Source organism: Melospiza georgiana, chromosome 3 (genome assembly GCF_028018845.1).
Source record: "Melospiza georgiana isolate bMelGeo1 chromosome 3, bMelGeo1.pri, whole genome shotgun sequence".
Lineage (NCBI taxonomy): Eukaryota > Metazoa > Chordata > Aves > Passeriformes > Passerellidae > Melospiza > Melospiza georgiana.
In genome coordinates, this window is record NC_080432.1 from 14,922,736 (window position 1) to 14,946,489 (window position 23,754).

Sequence of the window (23,754 nt, forward strand, 5' to 3'; positions counted from 1 at the left end):
GAAATCTTCTCCCTTCTGGAAGCTGAATTTCCAGCTTGTTGATGATCTGCAAAGCAGATCAGTTTTGTCCCTCCTGAGGAGCAGATGGATGCAGGGGCTGCTTTGGGACAGAGTGACACGTAACTGTGCATCCCCAGAGATCTTTCCAGGAACCTCTCAGATTGCTTTTCTGGCTCAAGGGCCTTGCTCTTCACCACTGGACATTTTGGGCAAGCACATGTACATGTAATAAGTGTGGAGCCTTGTGGGGTAAATAAAAATTCCTGCACAAATAAAGGGAATAATAAATCAAGCCCAAGAATTTTAAAGCTATATGAAAAATTAACCTGTTTGCTGGACCTTATCTAGATAAGAGGTCATTGTTCTTTGCTTTGAAAAGATTTTTGTTTTTAATATGTATTTAGCCTTACTTATCTATTATACTTTGCTTCCTTTTTTTTTTCCTTTCATTGAAAACAAGACCTAACTCCTTAAAAATTGTTTGGACTTGATCCTAAAACACACTGAACAGTTCCCAGTCAAGAAAATAACAGGGTACAAGGACCTTCATGACTTGGATTTCATTTGTCAGAGGTGTTTTTGAACCTCTGAAATCCCTGCAGAAGACCCTCTGGTTATTGGCTGAGACATTATTTCTTTTCTTTCAGGCTGATTTTTTTTGCCTGTCCATGAAATCTCCAAAGCAAACTAACAGTCTGTTAGATCTCCAATAAATTTAGATATGGATCTCACTACAGAGGATGTTCAATTAACTGCTAGAAACCAATCTTGTCATTAGTCTTCCACTGGTGTTTTGCATATTTATTGGTAGCATCTGATTCATTAAACCCAGCCTCTAAATCAGGGCAGTTGGTTAAATGCTATCTATGAAAGTTTTCAAGCTACTGAAGCCCACATGTTTTCAGTCTGCTAAAAAAACTTCCTCTCTTCTTCAGTAGAGCATTATAAAACCTTATATCGTGAAAAAGCTGTTAAAAAAATCTTTACAACCCACAACTTTCATTACCTGATCCTTGCTGTCCCCTGAAATGTCCCCCTCTGTCCTCTCTGTTTGCTGCTTGAGCATCATCCTGGGGTTTGGTTCAGGTTTGGAGCAGCACAACAAGGGAATCCTTCTCCACAGCCAGAGCTTCTGAAAGCCAAGAGCAGAGAGAAATCCAGGCTGGACCTCCCAAACTCACACAAGGAATTTGAGGTTGATTAGTTTGGGACAAGGCTTAATGCTGCACACATTGGTTTGGGTTATTCCAGCTAACAACTGTAATTGCATAAATAATAGCATTAGTAAATTACTTTTAAAAATTACTTTAAAACACTCCAACTTCAGAATTTTAAGCAATCCCCCCTTTATCCTATAGGTAAGAAATGAATGTGCTCATAGATCATTTATTCTATCTTCCCAATACTCAGCTACATCTCTCCTTCCTTCACCTTTTCATTCTATTCCTTGCTCTTGGCATTAATTACTTGGATATAATTAACCTCCCCTAGATTCATCTTTTGCCAGTTCACCTCTTGCCTCCTCAGTTCCTGGAAGGCAGCACTTCCATGAGGAAAGAGCCACCAGTCAATTTTGTTGCCATGCAGCAGCTCAGTGAGGATGGCATGGAGCTGCCCTTACCTGCTGCACCACAAAGCCTGGTGTGCAATCAATGGAATTAAATCCATCTGGAAGGCATTTGAGGCAGGCAGGCATCTCTGAGAACCCTAAGTGTGATTGACTGCTTTTTCCAATAGCTTTGATGAAAGTCTAAATTGAGAAATCTCTTCTCCCATCCTGCAAGAATTTATGAGCAGAATTTCTTTTGCCCATCCACCACTGGCCTGTGTTCAGCAGCATCTGAGGCCTTCATGTTCCCCTGTGGATCCTGCCCAGCCATGAACCTCTGCAGTGGATTTTAATCACAATTTCATGGCTGTCTGCTATGGGCTCCAGCCAGCCAGGCAGTGCCAAATAATGCACTGACAATGTCCTGGGCATCCCTCAGATGTGCCAGGATGCAGACAGGCATCCCTGGCATTGGCTCATACATTCCATTTGCAAGAGCATAAAGATCTGGGATCTCATGCCTTTTAAAGAGGGCAACAGAACACACAGAGAACTGAGCAAAAACCCTTTGAGGAAAGAAAGAAAAAGGAATAAAAAGGTCCTCAATGCTTTTTCAGAAAGGATGGCTACAAAAAAAGATGGAGAGGAACTTTTTGCAATTAATTTCTTTGCATTGAGAGAGTTGGTTTATATCAGATATCAGGAAAGAAATTCTTGGCTGTGGGGTGAGGCCCATGCACAGATTGTCCAGAGAAGCTGTGGCTGCCCCATCCCTGGAAGTGTCCAAGGCCAGGCTGGACAGGGAGCAAGCTGGGACAGTGGAAGGTGTCCCTGCCCATGACATGGGGTTGGAATTAGATGAGCTTTAAGACTCCTTCCAACCCCAGCCATTCTATGTTTCTAAAGCTTCCCACTCATCTTTCTTCCTGGGGCCAGAAGCAAGAGAAGCATCTCAAGCCACAAAGTATTCAAAAAACTTGTCCAGAGAATCTGTCAAGGCTTGTTCCTTCCCTTCCCCCTGGTAGCTGCAAAGCCAATTCCTTTTATTCCTGCTGTTCTCTGGAGGCAAAAGCTCGGTTTGGACAGGCACCAGTGCTAATGGTTGTCCCACAGATCTTCTCCCTGTGTCCTGGATCTGTGCTGCTGGAGCTTTCCAAGCCCCACCAGAGATCCAGGGCTCTCCTGAGCTGGAGCAATGGCCCAGACCAGTGTTCCCTCCTTGGAGCCTGTCCTTGGCTCTGCTGCTCACGGAGCATCAACACGTTCTGGGGAGCACCCACACTTGGTCACAACCACAAATGGCTTCAAAAGCAACAATTTTCTTTCATTTGGTTCTAAAGTGCTCTTTCAGGAATTTCATCAACTTACAGGGACTAGCAGGGGTTGTTGGAGGAGCTGCTTTTCCTCTCACAACCACCTTGCAAAAGCTGATTTTCTCAGCGGGCTGTGTCCTGACAAAGCCTGGTTGTCTCTCTGTGCTCCCTTACCTGTGTTCTGTACATTTTAAGATCATCTGGAGACTTGCACAGGGCTGTATCTATTTTAGAGTGTTTTTACTGGCAGCTGGTGCATACTACCATGTACCCACGTGAACAAAATTACAGAGCCCGGACAACTTTTGTACAGAATTCCTTTGGCCACGGTTTCTCTGTGGGTTTCATTTGGCAGAAGTGATATCAAGCACAAGTCTTTCCCTCAGCTTCTGATGTCAACTAAAATGCACCTTATAAATAGAAAACACAGGCATTAGGAGCAGTGCCTTTGGGCAATCAGCCACCTTTGGGCTATGGGAAAAATTCAGTTAGATATGATTCATAAATATAATGAATAGGGTGCCATAAACTCGCCTCGCTCTTCACAAACAAAGGCACATCCTCTGCCTTGAAAAATTACAAGGGCAGAACCCAAAGGAACAGGGAAAGAAAAACACAAGAGTGGGAGATTTAAGGGGGAGAAGGAAAGTATAATTTTGCAGCCCACCAAACAATGTGTGGAGCAAAACTCCACTGCATCCCCCCATGTCCTGCTCCTGCTGAGCTCCGGGCTGGCTTTCCAGAGCTCACCGTGGAAGACATTTCCAAAGGCACTCAGTTTGTTCTTCAGGCTCTGCTTCAGCTGAAGGCTCCTATTGATTACAACTGGAGCTGGATCAAGCTGGGGCTGCCTGTGTTCTGCTGGCAGCCTCTGCTTTGTAAATACCTTTCATCTCATCCAGCAGTGATGATGATGTGCTGGGATGATGTGGCAGCAATTATTTATCTGCTGCCTTGGGTTTTCTCCTCCATGCTTGCCAAGAGCCCTGAAGTCAGGCCATACAGAGGGATGCTGACATCTTTACATTTCCATTAAATCTTCCTGCTTCTTCTGAAGGAATTCTAACAGCTCTATTGTCATTTCAGCAGTCATTTCTTTCCTCACTCTCACACTGATAGATTTGGAAGCACTGAACCTATCCCACCAGATTCAGCAAGTTTAAACTTGTCACAAATAACCTTGTTATCTGATAGCACTCCCCAAAGGAAAAGCCCTCCAAGCCTCTCTTGTCCCAGGTTTCTGAGCATCCTGTCCACATCCAAAGATGAAGCAGGAAAAGCAAGCAGGGTAGGCCTTGGTTACCCTCTGCATGGATTTACACACTTGCTTAATACCATATAAATACTGACAAATAAAGCATGGATCTTGTCAAACTTAACAACTTAGCAAATAAGGAGCATTAGAAACAGCAAATAGAGCTGAAGTATCTACTGCCAAGTCAGTGAGAGATCCCACGTCCTGCCTGGCAATCACTCTAAATAAATCCTTTCTCCCACTTTATGTGACCTTTCCAGGTCAGCAATGTTGTGTGTTAGTTTAATATCTTAAAACTGGAACTTTACTGGTATTTGGCCTACTTTTTGCTATTTATTTTCTAAACAAATGATAGCCACTCCCTTCTCAAGCTAACCTTTTAAGCTTCGCCAGGAGTCTGTGAAGATCACAAGGTATTAAAATAAAAAAAAAAAAAAAGAAAAAAAAAATCACATGCTCAGGCAAACAAAGCAGGTTGCTGCACTTCCCCCTCCCTCCAGCCCTGCAGCTGGATGTTCAGAATGCTTCAGGAGTTCTCCACTTACTCTAGGAAACACTGCTGAAATCTCATTTACAGTGAAAAGTGCCAGGATTATGGTAGCACAGCATCTATTCTGAGGCAAACCCATGCAACTTCCCAGCCAAACACCAGGGGAAAAAAAAATAAAAGAAAAAAGGAGCAAAGCTGTCCCAATTGCTACTTCTACTTGATTGCTTAAAGGCAGCTGGGAAGGCAAATCCTCAGCCTGAGAGCAAAGCACATCCCAATTCTAAGTCAAAGGAAATTTGGAAGAAAAAATAGCTCTCTCTTCCCAAGGAAACTTCTGGTTTTTAGAATGTGCATTTTTATTTATTACTGACTCATTGAAAGAACAAAGTATTTTTTGGTGTCTTTTTTTTTGTTCCCAAACACAGGAAAAAAAAATGTGGCTAAACCCCAGAAAAACCTTAGAATGGGGCCAAAAATAATAATAATTTTCAGTTTTCAGAATTTTTTTGTCAGGTTTTTGAAAGAACAACAAATACTTCCCAAGCACTGCTGTAACTTACTAACTCCAGTGGACTGCACACCCTCAGTTTATTTCAGTTACCCCTCTCATCAATCTCCCCTTTTTCACAACCTCCCCTGGGCTCCTGTCTTGCTTTTCCCATGTTCATTTTCCTTCCTTCATTAGTATCCATACTGCTTTTTCTTTTTTTTTTTTTTATTTTACCTTCAAAGGATTGATTTCTTTTGCCCTGGTGCCTCTGCCTCTGTTTTGATCCTTCCTGGCTTTGCCTCTTGTATCTATTCTCTTACAAACAAAGAATTTTTAAAACTTCAAACTCAATTTTAAGCTCTCTTCATGTGAAGAATTACAAGGAAAATTGAATTTTCCACTTAAATTCTAAGGAGAAGGCAGTTAATAAGAATTCTTAGGGAAAAACAGACAAACAAAAATTTATAAGATCCAGTTCCTGATGGTTTTGTTACACCAGAACTAACACTACTTGTTTTTGGCATAGTCAAATTCATATTGCCACAGAAACCTTAACTTCTGCACACCCTTTCACTTCACTTGAACTGTGCAACCTGAACATTGTGTTTTTCTATCCCAGCTCTTCCAGTCCCCTCCCATCCCCAGAGTATATTTTGGACCAAATCGACTGAAGTGTCTTTTTTTAAGTACTATTTCCATAGTTTGCTTTTACTCTTCTATCATTCAGAAGCTGCAGGAGGAGTGCAAGTGAGAATTTCTTTTAACCATTTCTATTTCACAGCCCAGTGCCTGCCAATTACACTTGAAATAGGTTTTAGATCCATTTCTTCAAAACAAGGCATCTGTGGGTACATCCAGCCACGTGCTAAAAGTATCACATAACCACATAGGAAAAATTCAGAACTAAATAATGCCTTCAAAGGCATTTCTGAAGCTGGAACAGCATCAGGAATCTGCTTATTTATGTGGGGAGCTGTGGAGATTGCAGCATGTTGGTACTGCCAACAGATAGGATGATTAGTGCTAAAAACAATATCATCATTTAGATAAGCCCTCTGCTTTGGAGAGCTGCTATTGAACTCAGCTTGAACTTCAATGTTCTCAGCTTGGAAACTGGAATTCCTAAAAAGGCTCATTCAGTCTGCAAAAGCTGAAGGGGAAGGAGATGGTATTGATAAAATGGGGCTCATATCAAATATTCTAAGTCACTTGTCCTACATCTGAAGTTCCTTCCAAAGGTCCCTTGTTTCTTGTGTCAGCAACACATCCACTACCAAAAACCCCCAAAATCAGGTCCTGTACTTCTGCCTGGGACTAAACCACTGGAAGGCATGCCAGTATACAAGAAAAGCAACATTTTTTGCAGGAGCTGTTTTCTGAGCTAAGTCAGAATGAAAATTGATTTTTGAACTGTGCCCTGAACTCACTTTCTGGGTAGATATTTCTATTTTCCTTCACAAGGATCCAGCAGCTGCCAGTGTAAGTGCTGTGAAAATGCTTGCAAAGCTTTAATGAGCTTCAACTTCCTAATTAAAAACCACAATGAGCTTTCAGGCCTTGATTTCCCCAATATTACAGGTTGTAGCAGTGATATTTTGTTCAGTCAAGCCTAGCTAAAGGAAAATGCTTACGAGGTTTCCAAGGAGAGAAATAAACAAAATGGAAATGAAGAGGGAACTTGGAACTTTCAAGTGTACATAATTAAGAAAAAAATACATCCTTCAGATAATTCTGGAAAGTATTAGGAGATATTCATAATTCATAAGCAGTTGTTTGGTTTTCTTTCAAGCAAGGGGGCAGCTTTACATCAAACACTGACTAGCTTTTCCATTAACTTGAGTAAACAAACCAGTATGTTTCAAGTTAACTGAACATCCTTTTTTATTTTTTACTTTTTTTAATAACTGTGTGAATTAGAAATAAGAACAAGACATTTACTTTCCAATAGGAAATTAGTTTGCATGCTATTTCTTCATGTTAAAAATACTTTGGAACACTCACAAAAACAACGTTAAGCTGAATTTATGGAAGTGTTCCATATCAGTTTTGAAGATGATATGCCAGATGTCGGGGAGAACTCTTTCATCTGCAATAATGGAATAGCTTCATCCACCCTTGTTGTTTTTGAGCACAGTCCAAGTGTATTGGTCATCATGGGTGGGTGATCCCCACTTGGGCAGGCATGAACCAAAAAGCACAAGTTGTTAGACCTCTAGCATAAAATCACAAGAAAGCAACAGCAGGAAATACTCTACTGAAAGTAAAAATAAGCTATTGCAAAATGGAAATCAAAAGTTTACCATTATGACAACTCATGTTTTGGAGCACTCAGACTCACAGATATATTGCTCTGAATTAGTGGATTGTAATGACTCCATTCATGGCTCCAGCAAAAATAAAGCAAATAATACAAATTTTAAACTAATCTAGATCCATCAAAGGCATGGAATACTTTTGCTTTCAATGAGTGGGAAGACTAATGGTTAACAATGTGGTCTTCTAATGGGGGATTAAAGTGTTCTTCCCTTTGAGAAACTTTAAACACAAGGACAGATTATCGTCCACGTTCTTATTTTAACAATAACATTGGAGTAACACTGGATAGGAAATCCTTTTGGGAACAGTTTGTGGCCTTGTGCCTCAGACTAACACCATATCAGCCACACCACTCTCACTTGCAGTGATCATTTTAATGTGTTACCAATGTTTTATGTGGCACATTAATTCACTGTGGCTGTGGTTAGATAATGAGATATCCGTCTAATTCGAAAGGATCTTGGAATTAGGAGCCATTTCCTGTGTGCAATGCACCTCCCAGAGTGCTTGGTGTGTGCTGGAGAGGGCAGGAGCATCTCACACAGAGGGAAAGAGCAGGAGAAAGGAAGAAAAGCATTTTCAAATGCATCACTTCATAGCTTCATTCATTTTTTTTTCTCCCTTCTCAGCTGCCTGCCTCTCACAAGCATGTGGGAGATGTTCTAGTGCTGAAAGCCATGGTTCCCTCCTTTATTGAGCTGTTCTGGGTGATAAGTCAATTTGCTTTGGACACACCAGAGACAATAGATAATTGTGACAGAAAACTGCAGGGCAGGCTCACTTAGGGCAGCTTGTTAACTCTGGCCTGTTCATAGAAGGATGCTTTTCCTGTACCTTCCTATTCCTGGAATCTCTGGGCTTGAGTAACTTGCCCAAATCCACAGAGCTTGCTCTGGACACTTTTGCAGTGTGTCCAAATACCAAAATCACACAATGAATTGTGGTGCATTCAATTCTCTTTTTGCAAATTTACCAGATTTACCACATCAACGCTTTGCTTCTCTTGTGTTCTGCCACGACCCCCAGGAGCAGGAGGAGATGAATCCACCAGGAATTTGCTTTGCTGCACTCTCAAATGGGAGAAGGGAAATGTTTCAGCACACCAAATGGAGCTCAGTTTTTCAGGAAAATCTCATTAATTTAAACATTCTACCTCACCTATTTGCTTTAAATGTAGGTCTTGGCTCCCACATCTCCTTTTCCTGTGCAAACAAGTATTTGTGCAGGTTACCTTTGCTCAACTGTGAAAACTTGTTACCAGGGCAATCGGGCCAACATACCTCACATGAAAGGGCAAAGGAAAATTTAAAAGGGAAAAGCCAGTAAAAAAGGGGGAGGCTTTGGCCTGCTGCAGAGCTGTGCAGAATTAGAGAGGGTCCCTCATGACAGCACTTGGAGTGAAGGTCTCTGCATTAGCAGGTTTTGCCACTCCAGCAATAGGAAATTTCTCAAGATATTTCATCTCCTGCTGCCTCCTGCCCTGATGTTATGTAACAGATCCTATGCTGGGCTCTACCACCACAGAGCACAACCTCCCAACACCAATGAGTTAAAAGCTGTCTGGGCATCCAGCCCAGATGAATAACATTGCAAATGTTGAAGGAAGTAGCAAGGGAAATAGAAAAGCCTTTGACAGAAATTGTTGATAGCTTGCTAAGGCTGGGGAGGGAACCAGGGAATTTGGAGGTTGCTAATGTTGTTCCTATGTGTAAGAAAGGATCAGGGAGGATCCAGGAAACTACATAGCAGTGAGCCTGGCTTCAGTTGCAAGAACAATATAAGGAACATAAATAAGGGACAGAATACTTCATTTGGTCAAATAAAACAAGCCCATAGTCATGGATGAACTGTAGAGGTCTAATTTCTCCCAGTATGTTATCTTCAGGTGGTTCTTTCTGAAAGATGCCAGCATGAAACATCTTCCAGACAGAATAGAAGTTAATGAAGTGGTCAGAAAGGGAAAGTTTTGGCAGAAGCCTGAGGTTAAATAAATTGTCAGTGATGCTGCAGCCCCGTGCAGATCACTGTGAGGCTGATATCAGACTGCCTGGTGCCACTGCTGACGTGGGAGCTGATGTTTGCTCTTCAGATGAATCCATTGGAAAAATAGACCAAGTCATTTTCTGGCCTCACTCACACTGAGAACTCAAAGAATTTAGACCCATTAAGTAAAATATTTATGGTTTACATTCAAAACAAATTGAGAACAGGTTCACTGCAGCCCATGACAAGTGCAACGCTGACATTGATAGGACCATCACAGATGTGGATTTCCATGAATCATTCAGGAGCTGCTCCACTGATGCTCCTCAGAAATAAGACTTTCAATCCCATAAAATATTTTAAGAACCTTCTTTTTGTATGTGGTGGAATATTAAGGTTGCTATGGACCGGGATAGAGAAAAGCAACCTGGAAACATTTTGTTTGGACAGAGGAAGATGTTCACAGAGAGCAAGAAGATGCTGTAATATATTGCAATGTTTTAAGAGCCAGCAAGCAGCAAGAAGCTGAACACTTCAGTCACAGGAGCAAGATACACTTGAGTTAGTTAAGAAAACATTTCTCCAGCTCTGAGCACAACAGACAGGTATGTGCTGGAAAGGAGGAGAAAAGCTTCAAGTGGCCTAAATAAGATTAAGGTAGATGTGAACAGCATTTCTTCTCCGAAAGTCCAAAGCCCTGGTGAAATGCATCTCCTGGTTTTATGTGCTGCTTCTAATGATACGAAGCAAATTGCAGAGATTAAGCTGTTGCATAAGTGAGTGAGCAGCATGAGTCAGGGGGTTTGGGAAAAGTGAGTCACAGCAGGAAGGGAATGGAGCCAGGGCTGGAGCTGAGAAAGAGAGACTAGCAAGAAAATTTTAAGGATCTAGATAAGAGCCTGAGAGAATGGAGTGTAGGAGAGAAGCAGAAAAACCACCTCTAAAAGAGGGAGCCATACATGAGGGTTAGGGAAAGCTATAGCTAAAAAGCAGGTCAAGCAAAATTTTTGTACACAACTGTGGTTGAAATGCAGAGCAGGCTGCCAAAGTCAGCAGTGCAGGGACAGAATTGTGCAAATCGCTTCAAGAGGCAGTGTGGGCACATTTTTGGAAAATGAGGGAATCACTGGGTATAGCCATTAGTGAAGCTTGTGGAATTAAAACTATGAAATGCAAATTGATTTATATTTTGAAGGAATACAGGAGAGAGCTCTGCTGCCCTCCATGGCTCTTACACCAGGGTGCTGTAGCACCCTGCAAACCTCAGACTCTTGCCTGTGCAACTCAGAGCATTCTCTTAGCTCACAGAGTTATGAATGGCACAGACTTCCAAAAGGAGCTTTCTAGAACAGCCCTGGGAATTGCTGCAAAGGCAGAATTTACATCAGGGTGAGTCACTGGGGTCTGAAGGCCCTGTTTACCACAGCACAGCTGAGGATTTACATTCACATTTCTGGAGGAGCAGTGGAGCTCACACATCACTTAATTGAGACATGGTGTCCTTAAATGTTGTGTTTCTGCCCCACTTCTCCTTAGACTGACCTTGACTTCAATTTAAGGATTTTTTACAGCAAGTTAACAAAGGCTCACACCACCAAACCCATTCTGGGCACAGCCAGCTTTGCCCAAGCATAAGGCTGCAGGAAAAACAGAGATTAAAGATTCTGTTGTGATTCTTTATGGATCTGAATTCAGTGTTCAGAGAACCTGAATTCTGGGCTTTGCAAATCCTCAACTTCAGAACTGTCACATCCTTCCAGTGCAGCATTCTGGATGTAATACTAACAAGCAACAGACAGAAATTAAAATACTCAATCTGAACCCATTTTGCAAATAGTTTTTCCAATCAAAGTACAAATAAGTCCCTTAATAAGTTTCATTTTGGGTGGCCTAATGAAAGACTACATAATTCCCTCAGTTCAGTTATTACAGTGATCAAGACACTGAAGGTAGCCCAGCTCCATTTTTCAGATTAATCTGAAAGATTGTTGAAGACACCCAGACTATTTCAAAGGAAGTTTTCCACCTACACAGGATGTAACTGTCCAGAGGGAAACTGTCTGGGAGTAAAAATCTGAGAATCTCATCAATCAGACTCAGATATAGTGAGTTTAAGAACTAACCTGTATTTCACAGATTGCATCAATAATCAAACACCATTCAGGTTTTTAAACTAACTAATACAAACTTACAGCCCTTGTTTATGTGTAGTGAACAGCACAACCTTTAGAAATGTGAGTGAGATTAAAAAACAAAGAAAAAAAGAAAGAGCAGATCACTTTCATTACTAGTTACTGGTGTAATTTATGTGGCTTACCTAGACAAACAAATGCTTGTACAACATCTAGGAAAGAAATTTAAAGTTGATGAGGAATGATTTCGAAGTGTTTTCAGGTGTTTTCTTATCAGGCAAGATAATTGCTTAAGGCAAAAGTCTCAGCTATGGAATGAGCTGCTGAAACAGTTCTGGAGATGAACTTTATCATGATGACACTAAATTTGGAAAAGAGGATGTAGAGGAAAGATGCTCAAGAATGAGCTTGTAAAAGCCCCATATTTTCTTTCTAGATCTGTTTCTTATACTGCACTCATCACTGTGGTATCTTGAGTGCTTTCCAGTAGTGCATTAAGCAACATGACAAACATCTGTCACATGTTTGTTCTCTCACCCTCTCCCCAGAGGGACAAGTGTGTGCAGTGGAGAGCCTTGTTTTAATTTTTTTAATTATTATAAATACACATGCACGTAACACATTATTAAACATTCATGCTAGAGAGGAAAGGTCAGATAAAATTATCTTGCTCTCAGGATTAGAGCTGGTGAGATCTGTGGTGTTCCTGTATCACACCCTTGCCCCAGATTGCAGTGTCTTCTCAGAGACCAAATCATGGCCATGGGTGTCTGCACCAGGCAGAAACCAAAAGTTTGGATACCCAATGCATTTACTGTTTCTACTTAGGCCCAGGGATTCTGTCAAGAAACAGCAAATGGAATGAGGTGGTAGAATCTAGGGAAGGTCATGTGCTTCCCATACTTGATACAGACTAAAAGCAGGATTTGATGGAACCTCAAAATCACTGTCAGGTCAGAGGGCACTGTGAAATTCATGGTAAATCTAGGAATTTTACAGGTTGGAAAAGTCTGATATCAACAATGGAACAAAGACCTGAGAGTGAATGATTTCCCTACAGGGGGGACGTAACTCGGAAAGCAATCTGGAAACTTGAGTTTGGTCAGACCCTGAAGAACTGCAGATAGACAACCTGCCCACTCAAGAGCCACAAACAAATTGTGGGAATCCCAAATTAATCCCCAGTCCCCAGTGTGGGATGGTGCCATTTCCTATGGGCAGAGAAGTAGGTGTGCCTTGGTAAATAAATAACTCTGCCTCTACCCCATCAGAGAGAAATGGAGCTGCTCTGCCCCATGCCAAGGAAACTCCAATGTTGCTGTTGCTTCCCTCTGATGACTCCCACACCTCCATTTCTCCAGTAACTCTCTGGACAGTTGGAAACAGACTATTTCTGTAATGGACAGTGATCTGGGTCACACTGAGTGCCAAGAGCTGGAGCCTCCTCTGGCCTCGCTCACAGGCAGAGCCGCAGCACCCCTGCTAAATCCACCAGAGCTCCTTCCCATATTCCACAAGGGCTGGGCTGCTCTGGGATTGCACCAACACAATCCACATTTGGCTCTGCTTTCAGCACAGAAATCCTCACTCACTTCTTCACCCCTGTATCAGTCCCAGCAGTAGGACACATCTGTAACTCCTGCAATACTGGAGATGCCAGCACTGAAATGTTTCCAGGTGCTGCTGTTCTCCTCCCACCCCGTTTCCCTCGAATACAACCTTTAGGCCACCAGCCTTGCTCTGCCAGCATGGATTTCCCTGCTCAGGTGGGAGCAGACCCACTCCAAGCATGGCAACCTTACCACCTTCCCTAGGGAAGGCAGGAGGCTGCGTCACTCCCCACACCTTTCACAAACCCACATCTTGGCCAGAACATCAAAACCCTCCAAGGGTTTCCACATGGGGAAGCAGCAAGCAGGCAATAATTGTTTTTTTGTCCAGCTGAACTTACCATCAGGAACAGCCAAAAACCATGAGTACAGAAGCAAATTTATGAATCATTTTAGCTTGAGTAGCTTATTATCCAATGCATTTTAACTAATCCATCTTAAAAGGCAACTTCATGTTTACTCATATATGAAGCTCCTAAAGATCAAATAAATCTGCTTTGTTCCAGCACAGTATACAACAAAAAGGACTGGAATTGTACAAGTATTTTATTTCCAGCTTTTGTAGGAACCAGGAGCACAAAGCTCATGAGCTTCCTGCAAAGACTTGCCCTGAGCTGCCTGGCGTTGGGGTGGCAGGAGGTAGCCAGACCCAAAAGTCTTCTTCACACCTGGGAATGTGCTTTGCAGTGTCAGGACACAGTGAGCTCAGCAAATCCTGCACCAGCACAGCAGCTTCAGGACTGACACTGGGCAGAAATGCAAAGAGCAGCCTAACTTCCCTATAGAATAAAGGGGAGATGTATGGAAAATATTTGGACGTTTGGGGAGAGGGCAAACATTGAGAATTAATTCAAACTGTTGATGGTTTGTTTTTTATTGAATCTTGTGGTTGAAATTGTTTTCATTTGTTATGAGAAAGAATCCATCATTTTTTCCAAAGCACCACCCAGAATCTGCCACTGGTGATGTTCTAACATCCCCAGTGCCTATACAAATAGAGAGGTCAGCTGAGATTTGTAAACTAGAGATCATAAGTTTTAAGGAATTTGTTTATTCAGCCTAGAGTCTCCAAATTGTGTACGATGCCAAAATTCAAAAGTCATCTCACTGTACTGTGTCATGTTACAATAAAAAGCTCTCAAGCATTTTGGATGTTCAGATGAGAAAGCAAATTGTAATTCGTTTGTCAGCACATGCAGTTTAATTATAATTAAGTACCTCCAGCAGTCATAATGAGCAGGCAAAATGAAAATGCTGTTTTTATACTTGTATAAACCTGCATTGAGTGCAAACTAAAAGCTGCCTGAATTACTCTGAAAAGCATCGGGCTAGAACTTGCAGTTTTAGCTGTACTGAGCAAATACAAACACACATCAACTGTTTCCAGAGACTTGAACAGATTGACTGAATTAGGAGAAATTTCATGGGAATGACAAGAGGCAGATCTCTTCCTGATGAGAAGGCCACCACATTCCCAGTTCCAAGTCCCTGTCCAAGGCATGGAGCACAGGAACCATGCAAGAGATCAGTAGAGTCCTTTTAGTACCAGCAAAACAACATATTTCTAACTCCTCTCCTCCTTGAGAAAGAGCTGAACTACATTTGCTGAAATTTTCTGGAGTAATTCAGCATGAAACATCCAACCAGCGTGGGAAAAAAACCAAAGCAAAACAAAACAGGCAAATGATTCAAATATGATGAAGCTGCAAGAAGTTCACAGAAAATTCTAGACTGACAAGTGCAAAATATTAATGGTATTTGACAAACAAATGTTTAAAATAGCCATATCTGAAAATATCTACAAAGGCAGTGTATGAGAATTAAACATTACCAGATTCCTGATAGCTGCAAGTGTTGAGATGACATCTTGGGAGTGCACCTGAACTTTTCTGCTTGCACTCAATGGGTAGCTTGAAGATGTGTAAAGTATTTACCCTGTGGAAATACTCTAAGTAAATGTAATGACTAATATTGCACTTTCTTTCTTATAAAGATATAGATGAATGTGCAACTGGAACCCACACTTGCAGAGCTGACCAAATGTGTGTCAATTTAAGAGGCTCCTTCAGCTGCCAGTGCCTTCCAGGCTACCAGAAACGAGGGGAGCAGTGTGTGGGTAAGTGCTGCTTTTCATTCAATGATTTTCTTTCATTACGCACAGTGACAAACTTCACATTGGTCATAAAGCAGATGGGTATGTGTGGTGTGAAACGACTGTCTGGCTTTGGAATGTAATGGAAGAGTCACTTTACCACAATAATTAATCACTAAAACATGGGATGAGAAGCTATTTTAAGGATAATCAACACTTGGAGTTCACAAACCGAGTTCTGCTAGTAGTTCCCATTGTGTGATTGTTTGTGTTGGGGCATTGCCAGTGTCCCAGAGACTGCCACGAGTCCCCGATGGCAGCAAAGCACTTTCCCCTGAGATTCAGCTCCAGGTCCATGGGGCACAGCTCTCCCTCCCCCAGCCCTGCTCCAGGACTGGCTTCCTGAGCACAAATGACAGAGATGGAAGCTCTGAACACAGGTACAGGAGAGCTGCAGCCTCTAAAACCACCAGGCCTTATTGTCTATGCCAAGACAAGCTGTTGGCACCCTTGGGAGCTATGCAAGCATGGCATGGAATTAAATCCAAGTGCAGGGCAAGCACCACATCTCTCCTGTCCCAGCCTCAGGTGGGGACATCACACCAGAGTGCCATCCCCCTGTCCCTGCATTTGACACTCTTTAATCACCATTTCAATGGATAAAATACTTTTAGAACCACTCCAGCCATAAGCCGTGAGTTTGTCAGATAATAAAAACAACTATGAAGGAAGAGACTCACATCTACACATCAGGAGGTGATATTTGAGACAGCCTCCTCTAATACACTGCCTGCATTTTATGCAGCTTAGGAGAAAAGCATTTGGGGTTGGGGTTTTTTCCTCTTTCAGGGATCCTGCATTTCAAAGTGTATAAGAATTCTAAAATTCTTATTCCTAATATTTTTTTAATTTTTTATTCTTAATCTCTTCTCTTCTTGCTAAGGCTACAGGTAAAAAACTGAGATGATTTTAGTGCACACCTAGAATAACTTCAATTTCTGGGCATGGCCCTTTCTTCAGGATTCCAATCCAAGGGCTGTAGAAATAAGAATAAAAATTCTTATCTCTTTCCTAAGAGACATAGATCAGGCCTCAAACTGCCAGATTGGTGTAAACACAGGTGTATCTGATTTCTCTCAGTTCTCTGTGCAGGAGTAGGATGACTAATTTGGAATGTAGGTAGATGAATATTGTTGGAAGGTCATGCATTTGTTTTTTTTAATATCTGGGGTTTGTTTGGATTTTCTATATAGCAGGTAAATTATATTACTGACATGCAACAGCATTTCTGATATCAAGATCCTTAGTCCTAAATGACAGGAAACAGGACAGAAGTGAGAAGAAATGGGAGTGATAGACCCTTATACCTACATGTGAACACATTTGTGCATCTAAAGCCATCCATGAAGAGGTCTGGAAAGTGAAATTTCCCTTCTCCTATTTAGGTCAAAACCAAGAATAACACCTGTGTTACATATTACACACTGACCTAAATTACAAGTACATCCCAACAGTTAGTAGCGTCAGCATTTCAGAATAAAGCCTGTCTTTAGGGATTTTATAACAACTTAGCCAGAAAATGTTCTTGGGGCCAGATCTTGATAGAGGTTCTCCATATGGGAGGAAATGTTTCTCAAATTTGAAAGAAATTTTTCCAGACTATCTTGGCTTGAGGGTAGAAGGAGAAAAAGAGACATTTTTAACAATTGGTTGATTTTAATCTAAATTCACTAACAATTTCTGACTATTTTTTATAATTTTTTCTTTTTAATTTGCTTGTTCACATATTGCCAAATGAGTCTTTTCTGAAATGCATGACTGCAGGGAGAATGAATTGTTTTCCAGCATCACTTCAAACAGATTTGGCCCAATTGATCAGATGAATCTCAGCCCTTAGATCTGCCCTTGTGCCTAATCCCACAAGGAAAACTCCCACTGAATAAGAGCCAGATCCTGAAAGCATTTATGTGTATAAATGTACCAATGCATTGCTCATATGTAGAATCCTATTTTTTTAAAGTTACTTATAAGAGCTTAGTCCCGTAAAAGTCAAGCATGGAAATCTACTGTCCCTCCTTAATTTATTCCATTTCCACTTCCAAATTTCTCTTTGCAACAAGAGTTCCAGTGACAATTGCTACTGTATGGATAGCCAGGAATTTTCCAGCAGAAACCTTTTCATTCAGAATCATCCAAAACACTCCACTAAGTTCAGCCCTAGATTTGACAAAGAAAGGGTTAACTTGTAAAGATTGTTTTTTTCACTTGATATTAAAACAAACACTTTCCTCATTATATTTAAAAAAAAAAAATCTTGGCCTCTTTTAAAACACATCTATGGTGGAAACAGCTGGAGGTAGGAAATGCAAGATCTGGCATGGATGTGGGAAGTGCCTTTCTTTGTTCCAGTGAATACTGCTCTGATTTGTGTGAGTGTTGATCCTTTGAAATGTCCCATTGTGTACAAGCCCAGAGCACAGTGTTGGGTTTCTTCACCGAGCTCCAGCTACCAGAGCTCAAGGCAGCCACCACACACACAAAAATGGAATAATAAAACGTGTTTTCCTGGCAAAGCCAGAGCCACTGTCTCCTCCAGAAGCCTTTTAAAATGCAGAGGGGTGAGGGAATGGGGTGGTGCACGCAGGTGAAAGCCCTGCTCGGATGCACAGCAGGAATGCTGACTCTTGGAAAGGCAGACTGCTCCACCTCAAAAGCAGGGCTGACCTGCAAGGAGAGGCTATGCAAGGCTCTCAGTGCCTGGGATGCACAGCCAGGTGTGCTGCTGGATGGGAAGGGATCCAGGACAGGCAGCCAGGGGAATGGGAGCAACGGGAAACCCTTGGAGAGCAAGGCAGGGTCTGGGGATCCCTGTGGAAGCACAACCACCTGTTTCCTTTTCAGGCCCATTAATTCTCTATCCTTGCCATTCCACTGCACTTGCACAGAAAATCTGGACTGTTCCTAATGGAGCTGAAAAGATTTAGTACATGCCAGGAGTGCTGCATGCGAGTTTTTGGGAAAATGAGCTCCAAGCCACATTGGCTGTGTTGGTGAGCACCGTGCCTGATCCTGAGGGATCAGAGAAAGCTGAACAAAACACTGAGTTTTACCTCCACAAAATAAACCAGACCAAGCACTACTGCAGGACTGAGTCAATAAAATAAAGTTGGAATGCACAGTGAAGACAAGGAGCATAAAAGCTTGTTACAAAACAGTCACTTACAGGAAAAGTTCAAGTGTATCTTGTAATATCCAGGGAAGCAGTGCCCAGCTCACATAAGCTTTCCTCCTGCTTTTAACTAAGTGCAATTAACTTTCCTCAGACACAAGAACAGCAGGGAGGTGCTGTGCTTCCATGTGAACTAACCAGTGTTTTTGGTGCCCCAGACATCGACGAGTGCACCCTGCCCCCGTACTGCCACCACCGCTGCGTGAACACGCCCGGCTCCTACTACTGCCAGTGCAACACTGGCTTCCAGCTGGCATCCAACAACCACACCTGCGTGGGTAAGCACTGCTGGGCACTCCCCAACAGCCCCCAGACACCAGCACACACCTGCCAGGCACACACTGAAAGGAAAGCAACACCAACCAGGAAAAGACTGCACTGAGAGGCTCCTCTGCGAGTCAGCCAAGAGTTACAGGAGGGGTGGAGAAAAATTGAGAGTTTTCTTGAATGTCTTATTTTGTTGGCATAGCAGATTTCCAAGGAATATCTAAAGCCTTATATTCAGTATTTAATCCTAGATTGAATTATTCTTTCAGTTCTGCTTTATTATTTCCTGATATTATTCCCAGTTCACATGACACAGGCCAGAACTGAGAATTAAAGGAATCCTACACCTCTGCAGTTAAGAGCAATTTTCAGAGTCACATTTTATGAAAAATCCTTTCCTTAGGATTTTTTCTCCTGAGAAGCTGAGAGGCCTCAGGAACAAAATGTAAACAATGATTATCTGCTGCTGTGGGATGCAACAGGTGGATCTGTAATTGGTCTCATGGTTATTTCTAATTAATGGCCATTCACAGTCCAGCTGTCTGGACTGTCTCAGTCAGTCACAAGCCTTTGCTATCATTCCCTTTCTATTCTTAGCCAGCCTTCTGATAAAATCCTTTCTTCTATTCTTTTAGTATAGCTTTAATATAATATATATCATAAAACAATAAATCAAGCCTCCTAAAATATAGAGTCAACATTCTCATCTCTTCCCTCATCCTAAGACCCCTGCAAGCACCATCACAGGTAATTTACCTCAGCACATAGTAAAGAAAGCCTTTAGGACACATTTGAATATCTAGAAAAAGTTAAAAATTGAAACAATTGTTGCTAAGAGTGACCTTTCAGCTGTGAAGTTGCCCTTAGAAATAAAATACTAAGGGAAGCTGCACAGTAAAGCTTTAAGACTGATGACCAGTTTGAAATCATAACATCTGTTCTAGAAGGATGAGAGTGATAACAAAAGGTAGCTCTGTCTGCAGAAGCACAAAGAGAATGGCTATAAAATCAAGAGACTGGTGATGGAGATGGTCAGCTCTTTTCGTGTTTTACATACACGAATGTAAAAATATACTTTTATATATTATATAGTTTTGTATTTTATATAATACATTTTTCTATGTATTATATACATAGAGAAATCAGGCTGTGTTTTCCAGCTTCCACCATCCCTTCCAAGCATTGCCAACCCTCACCAAGCATCCTGGCACACTGCACAGCTCTGCACTGAGACAGGAATTGCTTGGTTCTCACCAAATCACAGGATTTTAAAAATTGCCCATGGACACAACAGAACCAGGTGACAAAAGTCACTGCCTTGTCCTTTTCCATGGCTCAAATGGAAGGTGGATCCTCTCAGCACTTGATCAAACCCCCCTCTCCTGGCTTTCCAGCCTCCCAGCCTCATCAGGCACATTTCTACCAGGTAAAGGGGAGGAAAGCTTAAGGAGAAGATTTATGAATGGATGATTGCTGCATCAAGACAAACTCCCATCTGCCCCAGCAGCACTGGACAGCTGTAGCTCTTACATTTGTGTCACGACTTCTGCCTCTATTGAAAGTGGGTCAATATTTCTTGGGAAATGAACAGAACTGGGGCTCTGGCCACCAAATTCATTCCTCCTGGTAGTATTGGAGGAGGAATGATGTACATCCTTTGCAATGCTGCCAGAAATGAACTCAGAGGGGAAAAAAAAGACTTTGTGATGAGTTTTCCCTGTTATCATTCATTTTCAGGACTAGGAGGTTGATTATGCAGAAAATTCATATCCTCTTCACTGGTTGCAGTTTTCTGAGTGCCTCATCTTTGTCAGTTTTTAGGTGTATCTGTAAATTTACAGTGTTGCTGACATTTATAAGCCATGAACTCAAAGGTTTTTCTCCAAGCACTGCTCTCTGCTCATGGAGATATCTGATAAACACAAACATGAATTGAAAATATTCAGGATGGAAATAAAAGGGAAAACATTAAAATCCACAGACTGACAGGAGCAGCAGTTAATCAACAGTCTGTGCCAAACAAGGGCTATAGATTCCAGAGGTGATTAGACTTATATAAACTTCCCATTAAAAATTGCTTCTCTTCTCATACCAGTGTCCTCAAAATGTTCTTGGGATGGGCAACACCATGGAAAATGTAGCACAGAAAAATACCTTCCCCCAATATGGTCTAGGCCTTAGAGCTCTGCAGAACTCTACCGGCCTCAAAGGCTCATGTTATAATTGCAATGGAATTTAAAAGAACAAATTTTCAGAGTAATAAATAGCTCAAATAAATCTTAACCACTGCATGCTGAGAGGTCTTATCAGTATGTGTTCCTTATATCAATTATTTATAGAGACTTGGCATTTCATACCTGAAAAAAAGGCACTGGAATGTGCAGCTTAATAGCCACATTAAACATTTTTGGGAGAATTCATCACACATTAGAATAACTCTCATTCCTGGAAAAATACTGGTTTTTACATGGAATGTAAAGCACAGATGTAACATTGCTCCAGTGTCTGCAGATCCACATTGATAGAGCCAACTGAGCTTCTGCTGAGCAACAGGCCCAGCCTAAGGACTAATCCACCAAGCCTAATTACCACCTACATGAGAAAAACATCTCCTTTTTCCTTTCAGACATAAATGAATGTGATGCCAACAACCCATGTGCACAGCAGTGCTACAATATCCTGGGTTCTTTCATTTGCCAGTGTAATCCAGGCTTTGAGCTAAGCAGTGACAGAATCAACTGTGAAGGTGAGACTTTTCTTTGTCTTGGAAAAGAAATTTTTTTGTTGTTTTTATTTGCACTGAAGCCTTTCTGTGAACTAAGGGACAGAATAGAAATGGAGACAATCTGTGGGTAGAGTTTGTAGTCAAAACTCTACGGATATTTATTTTTTATGGTACAAAGGAGGTTAATTTACACTTGAGTAGCTGCAGCTGCTCTCAGGTACAGGTAGGAATGGGTCTCTCCATAGCAAGTGCAAAACAGGACACAGATTCCTGCACTTCAGATCCCAAGCGGGAAGAAAGATTTCTGAACCCTGATTGCACAAACTCCCTGGAATTGTGGGTGGTCTAATGCTGATGATCATTAAATGAATTGGAAAGGAATGCACAGCAAAAACAAGGGCAATTTTGTGTGTTGTTAGGCTCCTCCGAAAACAAAACCTCCAATTCCTGATTTAAGGGGGCCACAAGTGTGCTTTTGAGGTGCTTTGCAGCCTGTGTACACAAACAGCATGCCTCCTGTATAATTACACAATCAACACTTTATTTCCTCTGCCAGAGGCACCACAGGGGTGCCCTAATCTCCTCTTGGACACATGATGACCTCACCCTCAGAGCCCACAGCCTTTCTACCAGCCTTGCAGGCAGAGAGGTCCCTGCTTCAGCACTGCCCTCCCCAGTGAGCTGGGAGAGCTGCTACAGATGCTCCCTCTGTTTAACCTAATCTTGGGTTAATAATTACAATAATAATAGGCTAACCAAGCTGCTTACCCTAATCCCATTTGAACAGAGCAGGGAACAGAACAGGAACAGCCTCCAAGGACACCCCTGAGCCCAGCCCAAGAGCTGGGCTCAGCTCAGAGGTAGGAGGAGGGAGGTCTGTGCTTGCCAAGCCAAGCCCTCCTCTTGATGGGTTTAAACTCATTTCCTGTTGATGGCATGCACTGTTCAGTTCTGTTTCACACCAGGCCTCCCTCACGAGGGACTGATGGATACACGAGGATAAAGAAGCAGGGAATGGTAACCACTGATTATTATTAGAAGGCAAAAAAAAAAAAAAAAAAGATCTTCTCTCTTTCCCAGAGAGCTACTCCATGAGCGTAGGGCACAAGTACAAAGGCAACATTTTTGCCTTACTAACTAATCTCGCAGCTGTGGGTTTTTTCCTCAAAGTCATCACATTTTGGAATACTGCAAGTATACACAATTTCAAGAGTTATTTTCCCAAATCTGTTATAAAGTCTAATTTAGCTTCTGCTTCCTCAAATCCAAACTTCTTTTGGAGGATTACTGACAAAATTCCAGCAGAGCTCACCCTTCCATTCTCAAAGTATTAAGCAGCACATTTCAGGTTTTGGATAGCTCTTTTTAGATACTTTTTTCCCCAAGCATTAAGCTATTATATTTAGTTCTGCAACAAGGTAAATTTCAAAAGCCAATAACACAAAGCTCTTTTGCTCTCTGCAGACACTGACGAATGCAGAACCTCAAGTTACTTATGTCAGTACCAGTGTGTCAACGAGCCAGGGAAGTTCTCCTGCGTGTGCCCTGAAGGGTACCAGGTAGTAGGAGGCAGGACATGCCAAGGTAAGTGCCCTCCCCTTGGCAGGCTCAGCCCTGAGTTTTTTACACCACTTCAGGCTAAGGGTAATTGCTGGATAAATGGTTGTACTGCCTGACAGGATTACTGTGGTGATAGCAGAAGATATGTTGATAAAGCACTTGATGATTCATTAAATATCTTTTAATCTCATTTGAATCCTTCAGCTCAAACTCCAAGTCCTTTGGATTCCTAAGACAAAATTTCAGTTTTTGCAGCCCTCAGGTAAAGCTTGGCTTGGATGTCAAGGTAGTGGCTCTAAATTTGAGATCAACATCCCTGAATAAATCTAGGTCATGAAACATGGATTTATATCATGTTTCTTTCCAGAGAGATTCCTAAATCCAGTCACAGTAAAAATTAAAGATATGTTTCTTCTGATAAAGGAGAAAAAAATGCAAGCCTTCAGCAGCTTAGATAATTTGTGTGTAGAAAAATAAACATTCTGGCCAGGTGCCACCAAATGCTAGGATTTTCAAGTTTGTGGTTTTTTCTCAGTGATGCTAAAAGCCTCTGCATCTTTTTAGAATATACTGTTCTGCAATATTCTAAGTGCAAGAACTATTGCTTCTGTAATGCAGAACCAGATTGAACAGAAAATATTTTTAGCAATAAAGAGGTGTGATAATTAGGGCCAGAAAACATGAGAAAATAACTTCTTTATGAGCATTTTGTCTTACAAAATCCTGCTTAACTTCTTTTCCTT

At 41.7% G+C, this 23,754-nt stretch overlaps 1 protein-coding gene across 2 annotated transcripts in view; it reads left to right on the forward strand.

The window, feature by feature from the left end:
• EFEMP1 (EGF containing fibulin extracellular matrix protein 1) overlaps positions 1 to 23,754 on the forward strand; it is a 45,265-nt gene that overhangs the window by 17,339 nt on the left and 4,172 nt on the right. For both annotated transcript variants that reach the window (XM_058020454.1, XM_058020456.1), the window contains exons 5-8: positions 15,132 to 15,254; positions 18,618 to 18,737; positions 21,353 to 21,472; positions 22,916 to 23,035. In XM_058020454.1, the coding sequence (XP_057876437.1) occupies positions 15,132 to 15,254; positions 18,618 to 18,737; positions 21,353 to 21,472; positions 22,916 to 23,035 (483 nt within the window). The remainder of the gene's footprint in view (positions 1 to 15,131; positions 15,255 to 18,617; positions 18,738 to 21,352; positions 21,473 to 22,915; positions 23,036 to 23,754) is intronic.